The sequence below is a fragment of the Thunnus maccoyii genome, chromosome 4, assembly GCF_910596095.1.
Source record: "Thunnus maccoyii chromosome 4, fThuMac1.1, whole genome shotgun sequence".
In the NCBI taxonomy this organism is placed as follows: domain Eukaryota; kingdom Metazoa; phylum Chordata; class Actinopteri; order Scombriformes; family Scombridae; genus Thunnus; species Thunnus maccoyii.
The window spans coordinates 22,447,690-22,459,427 of NC_056536.1; the positions used below are offsets into that span (position 1 = coordinate 22,447,690).

At 40.8% G+C, this 11,738-nt stretch overlaps 3 protein-coding genes across 12 annotated transcripts in view; 2 read left to right on the forward strand and 1 right to left on the reverse strand.

The window, feature by feature from the left end:
• Positions 1-4,014, forward strand: part of iqsec1a (IQ motif and Sec7 domain ArfGEF 1a) — a 97,032-nt gene extending 93,018 nt beyond the window's left edge. For 8 of the 9 annotated variants that reach the window (XM_042408858.1, XM_042408860.1, XM_042408865.1 and 5 more), the window contains one exon: positions 255-4,014. In XM_042408858.1, coding sequence (XP_042264792.1) covers positions 255-791 — 537 coding nt within the window. In that variant the 3' untranslated portion in view covers positions 792-4,014. The remainder of the gene's footprint in view (positions 1-254) is intronic. The other variant, XM_042408866.1, reaches the window with a different exon arrangement.
• Positions 4,015-4,833: 819 nt separating this feature from the next.
• gp9 (glycoprotein IX (platelet)) lies at positions 4,834-6,769 on the forward strand. Its single transcript, XM_042407761.1, has 2 exons — positions 4,834-4,960; positions 5,305-6,769. The coding sequence occupies exon 2, from the start codon at positions 5,306-5,308 to the stop codon at positions 6,026-6,028; it is 723 nt and encodes a 240-aa protein (XP_042263695.1). The 5' UTR covers positions 4,834-4,960; position 5,305; the 3' UTR covers positions 6,029-6,769.
• LOC121894994 (haloacid dehalogenase-like hydrolase domain-containing 5) lies at positions 6,617-11,653 on the reverse strand. 2 transcript variants are annotated; one of them, XM_042407758.1, is made up of 8 exons: positions 10,677-11,653; positions 9,587-9,790; positions 9,333-9,445; positions 9,129-9,222; positions 8,986-9,019; positions 8,675-8,849; positions 8,357-8,545; positions 6,617-7,774 (listed from the first exon to the last, which is right to left on the reverse strand). In XM_042407758.1, exons 1-8 carry the CDS (start codon positions 10,794-10,796, stop codon positions 7,378-7,380), a joined length of 1,326 nt encoding a protein of 441 aa, XP_042263692.1. In that variant the 5' UTR covers positions 10,797-11,653; the 3' UTR covers positions 6,617-7,377. The 2 variants fall into 2 exon arrangements, with proteins under 2 accessions (XP_042263692.1, XP_042263694.1); XM_042407760.1 differs by lacking the exon at positions 10,677-11,653 and adding an exon at positions 10,316-10,670.
• Between the last annotated feature and the right edge of the window lie 85 nt (positions 11,654-11,738).

Consider the following 11,738-nt stretch of genomic DNA (forward strand, 5'->3'; position numbering starts at 1 on the left):
TGCTATTTCAAACCAGTTAGCTCAGAGGTGCTTTTAATATAGGCGCCCTTCATCATGAAATGTTTGCTCAAGCTGAAATATTCCTAGTGTTGCTGCTGCATATCATGAAAACATTTTTAGTTTCTCATTTGCATGCCTTATAACATTTTGCTACTTGTTTATCTGAAATAAGTGAATTCATCCTGGTGGTGCCTTGTAGCTTTAGTTTAGTAGCTTGTCTGACGGACATGCTGTTACTTCTTTCCCTCCTACAGGGGTCCACCATTAGCAGTCCTCACACACGCCGGAGAGCCACCACACCACGCGAGGGCGCACCCCGCAGCCATCCCTCCATCCCTAACTCAGCATCGACTTCCATCCTTGGGTCCCTCTTTGGCAGCAAGCGAGGCAAACCGTCATCCCAGAGCCACCCCCCTTTTCCTCCACCCGGTCACCCCACTCTCATATCCCACAAGCCCCACCCGACCAACCTGCACCACACAGCACAGGTAGAACACACAGTTCAGACCCAACACCACGGTCACCATTCCCAGTACTGCCAAGTCCCACAGAACCCGCCGCCTTACCACCACCACCACCACTACCACCCCCCTCCGCACACGCAGTACCACCAGCACCCGGCCTACTCCTCACATGCACACCAACACGCCCATTCACAGCACAGCCATTACAGCCAGCATTCCCATCACGCCTCACACTCCCAGCATGCCCCTCACCACCACAGTCAGCAAGCGGGTTCGGCACCTGGCGGACCCAAACCTAAACACAGTGGCATCAGCACCGTAGTGTGATGCTCCTACCGCAGAGAGGAGGGCGAGAGGAGAGACCAGGAGGGAACTTAATGAAGGAGGGACAATTGCTTACACCAAAGGGACTGACAGCATAACTCTATGGCCTGTCCACTGTGTTTTACTGCTGCTGTGATGGAAACCAATCACATGCAGTCACCTTTTTCACCTCCAGGTCCAACTAATATGCAGGATGGAAATCGGACTCAAATCTTCCACTAGGGGCCTTTACTAGTTTGCCTGATTATGGGCTCGGCCCCATCAGGGTTTCATGGGAGGGAAGGGAGGGGGCGGGGGGGTTCTGTACAGGAAGATGCTCTTTGTTTTCCACACACACATCGCCTGGCCGTGACGGCAGAAGAGAAAAGGTCTTTTCTCACCAAGCCGCTCCCCACTGCTCCATTCCCTCAATAGCCTGTCTTAACCTTCACAGAATCAGGAGGAAAGACAACCTGAGACGAGAACGTGGCTGACTGTTTTCTCTGTCACAATGATGGCATCATTTCTTGTGCACAGCCTTTCGGAAGTCGACTTTCAACACTTCTTTCTTTGGTTTGCAGATCCTGCCATCATATGAATGCTATTTGTTGTTGCCTCCCGTAGAGCTCATATGTAGTGACCAACCTAGATATAATCATTTCACACTAACTTAAATCAACGGACAGGTAAACAACTGAGTCGACCGTCTCAGTCATAGTAGTTCTAGTGCTGTATTTACTGTAGATGACAGCTATATGTGTTGTCTCCTAGCTCTCATAAATAAATGTGCCAATTATTAATGCATAATCTATTTAGTCAAGACTTCATGTACAGTATATTGTGCGTAAACTAATTTGTAAGATTATACTTACAATTATTATTATCAGCAAAAATGAATTTTATCAGTATTATACTGACTCTGTGGTAACAGGATGTAGATCTGAAAGGAGTGAACTCCCATTCAGTCCGGCCTATAATCTATTCTGAAACTTTTGCCTTTCAAATGGATCAGAAGGAGCCTCTGGATTGCAGCTGTTGCATATGGGCCTGAAAACACTGTGCAGTCCCAGCTGAAGCCTCAGAGCAGACGTCTCCTATCATCTCTCACGGTTGATAAATTGATCGGATGTTTTAATCTCAGTTTATTACTCATACTGTGGCTGCTTAAACTGTAAAAAGTAATGAAGATTAGCAGTGAAAAGACATTTAGATACACTTGGAGGCTCAGCTTACGCTACAGATGGACCAACAGAACGCGTTGTACAAGTCTGTCTGCCTTTAACATATGCAACAGCTGCTCTCTTGACTCATAAAATCAAAAACACTTTATAAAATTTTCTTTTGCCTTGTTTAGTATATTTTTTTATTCACCAACGAGGTTTGGTGAATGAATAAAATCAGTTCTTACATAGTGAAGTATTTCTTTTCCCATCTTTTTTCTATCATGTGTGCAATATCTTTGTACTGATTTTGTACATTAGGAACAAGCAAGCTGTCCCTCCGATTTGTGCGTTTTCATGTTGCGTCATTTATTTATTTATATTTTTTTTTTGTTTTTGACCCCTGTCAAGAGTCTTTTTCTCGGTAAATTAATGTGTGGCTGTCCTCGTGGTCTTATGAGAGGCACGGGCTCGGAGTTCAGTGGAATGTCTAGTAAGTGATTTTTGCATGTGATGTTATTGATGTGAGGCTATCCTCTGCACATTGTATAACAAAAATCAGTGTTACCATAGCAAGTTTAAGTGCAATCATGTTCAGAAATGCAGACTTGCACTGAGAGTGGAAGTCTGTTATCATGTTGTCCAGGACGAGATTCAGGTGAAAAAGAAAAAAAGAACAACTTTTTTTTTCATTTAAGAATATATAAATACTTACTTACACAGTTCACAGTGGAAAGAGGATTGTGTGTATATATTTTAATAAAGGAATATGCTTCTCTTTGGGCTGAACAGAAATATTTTGCTGGATAAGCACATATGAAAGTACACTTTCATTTTTTTCAGGAAATGCAGTTATAATATACAGCAGAAATGCAAAACTGAACAAAGGAAATGGGTATATGTAAAGAATAACTTTCTACATTCTACAAATAAGAGTCTATTATAGTGTGTAAATTAGTGACAGTAAACTGTTTGTCCCAATATTCAGGTTGTAAATGTATTTTAACATTCACAAAGAAAACCATTGCCATAAGTCAGGCTTATTCTCACACATTTCTCCTCATGTGAATTAATAAGAAAGTTCAGATGACAGACATATCACATATGGGACATTAATGATCAGTTGAATGTGTCGTTCCATTGATTTCATATTTTTGCTATATAATTCTGAAATCTTGGGATGATGTAAAACCGAGGAGTCTGTTTATTTCGGTGTGTGTTGTAGTGCTTCAAATGTCTACAGTCATTCTTTGTGAGAAAGTACTCCAACAATGCACTGCATGGATCTGATGCATCATGTCTCCTATTCACTGTGAGCTGATGGGGAAAAAAAAAAATCAGCCTATAAATTTTGACTTTGGTTTTTTTGATTAATCTGGAATTTTCCCGATGTTGACGTGTTCTTGCTGTTTCATGTTAGGCTGGTAGTTAATGAAGCTCGGCATGCATTTCATCATGTGTACATTACAAACATAAAAAAAACATTGCACTTCCGTTGCTGAGGGCTTTTATCATGTAAATATGGGATTTTGATGTGTAAACAGATGAACTGCTTGGAAGGAGAGTTTATCTTTATGAAAACTGTAAAGGGACCAAGACGGTGGGGTTAAGGGAGCTGTACATAATGTGTATATGATCAGTACTTTATTCTGATATCTGCAGTTAAGATCAGGATGTATAAACATCACCTCATAGATGAACGTGAGGGGTGATATATGAACATATCGATTGTCTCTGCCTCCAGCTGTCGGGAACTGACATTTGCTGTTGAAAAATCGAAAAACAGACTGTTAAGAAAGTTCGCCGTCATTTACATCCAGCTCTCTTTTCATACATGCAACCCCAACAAACACACTCATACTGCACACACACACACACATCCTGCTGCAAGCTGTTCAGTCTGGCGTGAGACACATTAAAAAAAAAATAAATAAATAAAAAAAAAAAGGAAAAGACAAGAATGGCCTCATTTATATGTGCATTCTGTTTGTACAGTGAGTAGTGAGTCAGTAAGACCCCAGTTATTGTAAAACTTCAACTGTGACAATGTTGAGAACGCAAAATAAACAAATATATGACTTATGGTATGCATGTGTTGTTTTTGCTCTCCAGTGTATAAAGTTTTTTTACCATTCAGTTTACCACTTTATCTCATGGAGCATTGAGTCAGCTGTCAGCATGCGTCTGAGAAAAATCAAACTGTTTTTATTTCCTATTCTGTGTAATGCGTTTCTTATTATTACCTTATCTCAAGACTCTCATATCTTCCACTTCCAGGCTACAACAATACTTTCCACTGGTGTTGCAGCATTTCCACTAGAGGGCATTCATTAGAGTGACATAAAATGAAAAGGAAAATCTGTGCCATGACACCACCTATGGGTGAAAAGTGTACCTGCTACACATTGACTCCAAGGATCAGTCAGTGAAAATGATTGTTCAAACACTTACCTCTCAGCTTTTGAACAGAAGTCCTGGAAGTGTGAAATTCTTTTTTTTTGGATCACTCTGGTATTCAGGCACAATGTGTGTCCATTCTGCTTTGCGGCTTAAAATTTCCATTAAGAAACATTTCCTTTTTGGCCTCAAGCTCATCCAGTATTTGGCTTTCAAAGTATTTCAGGTACATTCAAATCCACACAAAGCTGTACCAGCTGTATTTTGCTGCTAAGTGTCCTCTGTGCCTTCAGCACTGTGGATGTCAGTAATAAGCACAGTGTGAGAGAGCTTCAGATGGCCTCCAACACTGTTTTAAACAGATAAACTCTTATCTCCTTAAAGCAGACGGATTTCCTTCATGTCGAATGCAACGTAACCGTGCAGTGTCATTGGTGCGTTCCTCACACTGACGTTTTGTATTGGGTGAAGAGTTGAATAACACGTCAGTTACAAAACAGAGACGCCTCGAGTTCAGGAGAACTTTTGAAATACTCAATAGCTCAAATGTAATACTGGATTAGATAAGTGAATATAAGATTTTAAGGATGACTTGCAACACAAGAAGTAACTTCCAAGTTGGTGTAATTCTAAAAGGTTTGTATTTTTTTTTTTTTTTTAATTAATGGGGATTTGACTTTCACTTTGTCATTTGGCCATATCTGAATACTTCTCAAATACAGCTTAAGGCTGCAGAGCAATATATAATTTTCTTCACCTCTTAGATGCATTCACTTTTTGCATTAACAAAAGATTCTGGGGATGTTAATCTTGTCTTAATACACAGCTTTATGTACCATATCTTATTTAAGAATACTCAGATTGCTGCACTGTGAGCATCTCCTTAAGCATCCTCACTGTTTCATAAAAGTGCTTTCTCAATATTGTGCAAACTGTAACTTACAGTGCAAATAGGAAATAACCTCTTCCTGATCCTGCAGGATGCTCTCCAGTTCAGGATTAGCTGTCTTCCTACTCTTGGCTGCATCAAGTGCACACACTTTTGGTCAGCCCTGCTTATGTTCAGCTGTCCTGCATTCTGGTCTGCATGTCAACTGCAGCTCTCTCAACCTCATGGAGCTGCCTCACCTGCCCTCAGACACCACGGAGTTCCATGTGCAGGACAATCGGCTCACTTCGGTGTCTTCAGGCCTGTTTGACAAACTGGTTGGTCTTAAAAAGGTCTCCCTATCTGGCAACCCCTTCCACTGTGACTGCAGGATCCAATACCTGAGGAGGTGGTTGCTGAAGAACAGGGCTATTGTTTCTCAGGAGCCCATCTGTGCTAGTCCAAGCTCTGTGGCTCAGAAAGCCATCACTGAACTCAGCGATGACTATTTCTCTTCCTGTGCCCCGACAAGCTGCACTGGTAGAGCTTTTAACACGGTGATGGGAGTGATGTTATGCTGCCTCATTGCTCTGCTTCTGTGGAGCCTGAGACTAGCCAAAAACACCACCTTCATTCTATACATAGATGAGAAACATTCAGGAATAGAGGTTGACTCTTTGCACTCTTTGAAGCCCAAACACAGGAGGAGGCTGCCAATTGACCTGTCAGAATTCAGTGAGGACTCTGATGAAACGCCGCTTGTGAACATGGATTTACTGCCACAAGTACTGGATGTGTTGCACAAGAAGCACAATATAAAGATAAAGGCTACCTGAGGGAACACTTTGACTACTACAGATTTCACAAAAACACTACATGTGGCAAACAGAGGTGAGGGCAGTAACAAGCCAGCACAATGGATTTTTTTTTTGTTTGTTTGTTTTGTGTGATAAAGTTGTTTTTCATGCTAAACTGCCAGAGGCCAGCAAGGTAACTGCACTTTTTTTTTCTTCCAACGCAACCTAATTTAATTTATGAAAAATCTTGTTTATTAAGGCATGAAATGCACCAGATAAAGGTATGATATATAATCCAATTGAAAATTGTCTCATAACATCCTCTATGTTAGCAGTTTTAGTGAATTCTCAATAAGAATTGTGAAATTTGTTGGCTTATTTTATTGGAAACACCTAGATACTCATCAGTCCTTCAATCGGTCTATTAGACGTACAGGACTCTTAATTACGGCTTTCATGAGAGGATTTATGTTTAAAAACACAGAGATGGTGCACTGACTAATTACGGTGATCAATAACTTGGCTACTATTGGTAAAATATGGATCATTTAAATAAAACACACAACAGTTCACAAAACTTTTGTAATGATTCCTTATATTTTCTTTAGTTAAGGTATTTACAATGAGTAAACTACTACATATGGTCAAATGTAGGGCGGTAAAAGCTTTTGATTTGCATTGTATCTAAATAAATGTCAAGTTATCTTTTGAATTAAAATTTTAAAGCACAAAAAAAAAAAAGAAATTCTATATCATTATCAACAGGTCATGGCAGGACGATACAGAAACATTTAACAAAGATGAAAGTATCTGATCTGTGCAAATACTGGTCAGGGGTCTCACAACAAGACAAAATGCAGACAGACAGTACTATTAGAGGACAATATTGCACATCCAACGATTGTTTTTACAGTACAAGTATAACTCTCATATTCATGCATAGATTTTCCAGGATAAATGGGTAAACAAATGACTAAAAATGCAATGATAAAAAGTCATCTCGAGAATAAGGGTTAAAACGTTATTTGAATATGTTTCATAAAAACACTGGTAAATTCTTATAATAAATATAGGATGATTTCAGAATTTTTAATAATCTAAAATGTTACTATCCTCTAAAAAAATATTTAGCAGGGTCAAATAAGGCCGTTATTACACTTTTCCTTAATGAAAAACAGGTAAACTATCACAAAAACAATATAAAACATCGTTGAGAGTAACAGTTACATGATAGTTAAATTTCTCTAAAATCTGTCTCAATTTCTGAAAGTTTAGAAGAAGACTCATATTTTGTCAATGCCCTGTCAGGTGTTTTAACAACGTCCACAGTATTAGGCTCCTACTCTATTGGGGCTTCCATAATCACACAGACCTGTTGGTTCAAAACTCTACTGAGGTACAAACTTTTCCTGTTCAAAGATCAAGTCGACAGCTTCTGCCACATCCTGCACAATGTGGCCCGGCTCCACCAGTGCGGGGTCAAATATGAAGTCCCGGTGACCGTGGAACACAGTCTCTTTGATGCAGCGGCTTGCATCAGATGGCACCTCTGCTTTGGGGTTGTAGACCCCTGTGCAGACTAGGACAGACTTGCAGGAGGTAGCAGAGGGCAGCGCTAGCTCGCTCTCCCGCAGGTTGTCGATCTCCTCCTCCTGGGGCACTGCAGCGGTTGACCCTGTGGTGGCCACCATCTTGGCAACGGCTTTGGGATTCTTTCTAGCAACTCTCTCCTCCAGGTAGCGGTTGTATAGATTGGCGCCATAGATATCAGTCATAAGGTTATCCCTAGGAACGCAGATGGGAAGCTATTAGTGTGCACAAAGTTAGCCTAGATATTGATATGTGCAAGAATGTGTTTATTTCCTGCTGCTCTTTGCAACTCTGACAATGAGTGAGCAATTGAAACAATTACAAAGTGCTGGCACACAAACACAGCACAGCTGTATTAGTACAACAGCAACAATTGTGATGAAAAGGTTAAGTGAAACATACAAGTTCTGAAAATAAGGCATAATATGTTAATATGTTCCTGCTGGCAGTTGTTAGTTCTGCTTTTTCATATGTTTTTTATTAGATTACTGAGCGACGTCTCAGCCTCTCAGTTTGCTACATTTATGTTAAACTAGGTTAAAAATGTGAGAGAACACATTTTCAACAGCTTTATGCAAATAAAACTGGGGCGAGTTTAAAATTTTTGTCTGCAGTACTTGTTCCTGCTCTCTGCCTTTCTTCATTACTTGCATTTGCATTGCCATCAGACGGCGTCAAAAGTGAATTCTGATCATGGTCATCAGATCATCAAGTCTCATTACTTTCTTAATATATTTGTTAACTATATTTGCAATATTGTTAGATGCTTTGTCTTACCCTATAGCATAAAGGGAAGTGATGGGAAGTTTCCACTGCCACTGCATGGCTTGGCTTCTGATGAGATACTCCGCAAAATGGTAGGTCAGCTCGCTGGGTTTTCCTATTAGAGCCTCATACTTCAGGTCTTTACCAGTTATCTTCTTGTAGATGTTCTCCAAGCACACAAGAAACGTCCCATGGCCAAACCTGAGACAAAAAGAGATACTGTTAGACAGAGAGATATACTGGTAGCTTTGGAGACTCCTCTTTTCTCTTAATAAATGAAACTGTTCTTTTTGAAAATGTTCAGTGACAGCACTGAATCTCAAAGGTTACCGTGGAGAATGCGCCTCAGCCATCCACATGAGGTCCATGTTGCAGGCCAGCAGGGGGAGGTGAGGCATCTTTTGGGTTAGGTGAACACTACTGAGGTTACCGTTGGTCAACAAGATATCAATAATCAGCTGCAGGTTGGTCTCCCATCGGATTGGCTCCCCGAACAGAATCACAACTGTGTGTGGAATTTCATGGGGAAAACATGTCATCTCTGAGAAATCAGTACTTTCAAATATATAACAGTCATTGATGAACTATGAGACTGACATCTGAAATACTTTTGAGATGAAATAGGAGGTACATGTACTTACCTTCAACCTTTGGAAGGTTGGCAACAGGATTGGACTGGAATGAAAAAAGGGAAACTACACATGTGTTTTTGTATATGACTTAAGAAGTTTGGTATTTCTTGAATCAAAATCTTTGATTTCTACCTAAGACTTCAATATCTCACCGGCAGTTTGGGTCTCCTGTTGTGATCCACCATGTCCAGCAATGGGAATGATTCCCTCAGCATATCAATACTGACAACATTCTTAAAGCCGACGCTAAAGACAGAGTGTAAAAGAGCAGTGAAGAGTATTACATAATGTAATTGATTTAAATGGATCACAAACATGGGGAAAAAAAACATAAGAAAAGCAAGATTCCAGGATACTTTTTAGCAATTTCCAGGACTGGTCCCTGTCCTGACACCAGCACACACTTGTCATGAAACTTCTTAAACATCCTCAGTGGACTATGGGACATGATGACTTGATCTTGTGTGATCTAGAAATAGATGAAGAGTTAGGAGAGGTTAATAGTAGAGGTGTTAAGGGACACCACATTAACACACAAAAAAAGAAGTGCATGTTTCGTGTCTGATTAAGTTATATTTGGTCTTCATGTTTCTACAGTTTGAAAACTCACAGGTACTCCCAGGATGTGAGAGAGCTGGTCTGCTTTTTTTTGTCGGAGGCAGTTCCCTGCATTTGTGACAAAAACAACTGGCACCACAAACTGTCCCTGAGAGTCGACCAACTTCTCAAACGCCTTTTTTGCTGCAGGGATTGGCATCCTTCCCCGTACAAGCACGCCATCAATGTCGAATAACAGTCCAAAGCTTGGCTGTGGCTGTAAGAGAAAGGGCCGGAAAAAGGTTTATCCACCAAAAAGCCAAGCAAGAAATCAAATGGTGGACAACGTGTAGAAAAATATGTAACACAGTGTAGATAAAAGATGATTGATGTGAAACATGCCTTGTCAAAATGATCAAAAGTGGTGTGAAAAGGTGAATTACTAATGTCAAATACCTAATGGGCTTTAATATGGCTGATTGTGAAAGATAAGCCGACACAAGAATGTGTGCACACAATCACCGGTTCACTTTTAAAGGGAAATTACAAATCTCAAAGGATCAATTTTCATGTGAAATGGCTTATCTCGTAGTATATAAAATGTCATTATTGTTTCAACACATAATAGTGTATGTCTAATGACATATCAGTGACAGGGTTGACTCTACAGTATAACATTATATGGACCCTTTATATTTTTGCCAGAGAAAGCAACAGATTAGGGTTTACAGAGAATCCATAGAGTGACACAGCAGTAAACAGGGGTATTTGGTTACATTTAGCATATTACAAACAATCTTACAGCAATCAGAGTAGATATGTAAAAGGTCTTCCTGTGGCTTTTTTTTTCTCAGTGTTTTTCTGCAACTGGGGCTGAAAAAAACAAACAAACTGAGAACACAGTGTATCAGCGATTGTTTTTCTCATGAGGGGAAAAAAACAAGCAAGCTACATCTGTTGTCTCTGATGTCAGATGCCCTGTTGTTTCATCCCTGCCAGCCAGCCAGCGCATCCACATCTGACAAAGTTGCATGCAACATTGTATGCAACGTCGATTTGCTAAATAGTAACAAAAAAAATCTAAAGCAACTATAAAGTCTCGCCTTGTCAACAACGCATTGTTTGACTGAGCCGAGGCGCAGAAACCCGCTCCACAACCGTACCTTGCTATTAGACTCAGTTCCGCAAAACCCGCACCGAGAACCGACAATCCCAGCTTTGCGTCTGGCTTGACGGTTGCTCAGGGTGTGCAGGCCCCGGTAAAGCGGCAGGAGTCCCCTCATCTCCTTTATTTATCACCGGGTTAAAGAGATAAAAAACGACCCAGCATGAAAGCATGAGCCGGCTCACTCCGGCCGCGCTGGCTGCTCGCTCGGCTTGTTTCTTTTTTTCCTTTTTTTTTTTTCTCCATAATAATTTGACTGGGCGAGACCCGGTGACGACATGTGAGAAGTAGGAGGGTCTCTTGCTGCATCGCTGCCGGAAGGAGTTACGGAGCTGCTGCATCTGCACCGCAACCCCCGCTGCCATTTTAGACACCGAGGTGGAGCTTAACATGTCTTGCACGCACAAACACCGCTACTGATCACAGCACAGCGCTCCCAGCAACACACACGACTCACTGATCATAACGCTCATCTACACTCTTTCTGTTCAACGCAGCTTATATGAATATATATATATCTCATGGTGTGTAATTCATTTGTAGTGATGCACATTAGCGAGCAGTCGGGCTAAATTCTCCATTTTACTCTCCCTTTCGGATCACAACACCGCTGTGCTTCACTGATGACACATGCTGCAGTCAGCCCCGCATGTCCTACATGCGCTCAAGGGTGGCTAAATTTGCTGCAGGGAACCCAGAAGGAATTTGACAGGGATATCTGACCCTTTTGATTAGAGACAGCAGTATCTCCTTTCCAGTTTTATCCAACATGCTGTGCAAAATGAAAGCCCCTCTTCTTTAGAAAAACCTGCATAGAAAAGTGTGGTTGCACAAAGATAATGGATGTACAAATGTGGATTGAATCGTAGGGCTGTAATGCTGCAGATACTTTGCCAAGGCATTGCAACAAAGGGCAGGCAGGACAAAAATGTTTGTGGTACAAGGAAAGTAAGGTCTACTTTGTAAACTACTAACCAGCTGAACATAATAAATGTTTATCTCACAGGGTATCTTGCATTTAGGCTTCTTTGAAGAGTCAAATTATGTGTTTAACTTTTTT

Coding starts and splice junctions, on each gene's coding strand:
- gp9 (XM_042407761.1), top strand. CDS start 5,306: ATGCTCTCCAGTTCAGGATTAGCTGTCTTCCTACTCTTGGCTGCATCA.
- LOC121894994 (XM_042407758.1), bottom strand. CDS start 10,796: ATGAGGGGACTCCTGCCGCTTTACCGGGGCCTGCACACCCTGAGCAAC. Junction 9,791..10,676: donor GAACTGAGTCTAATAGCAAG/GTACGGTTGTGG, acceptor TTTCTCTTACAG/CCACAGCCAAGCTTTGGACT. Junction 8,546..8,674: donor GCTGAGGCGCATTCTCCACG/GTAACCTTTGAG, acceptor TTTTTGTCTCAG/GTTTGGCCATGGGACGTTTC.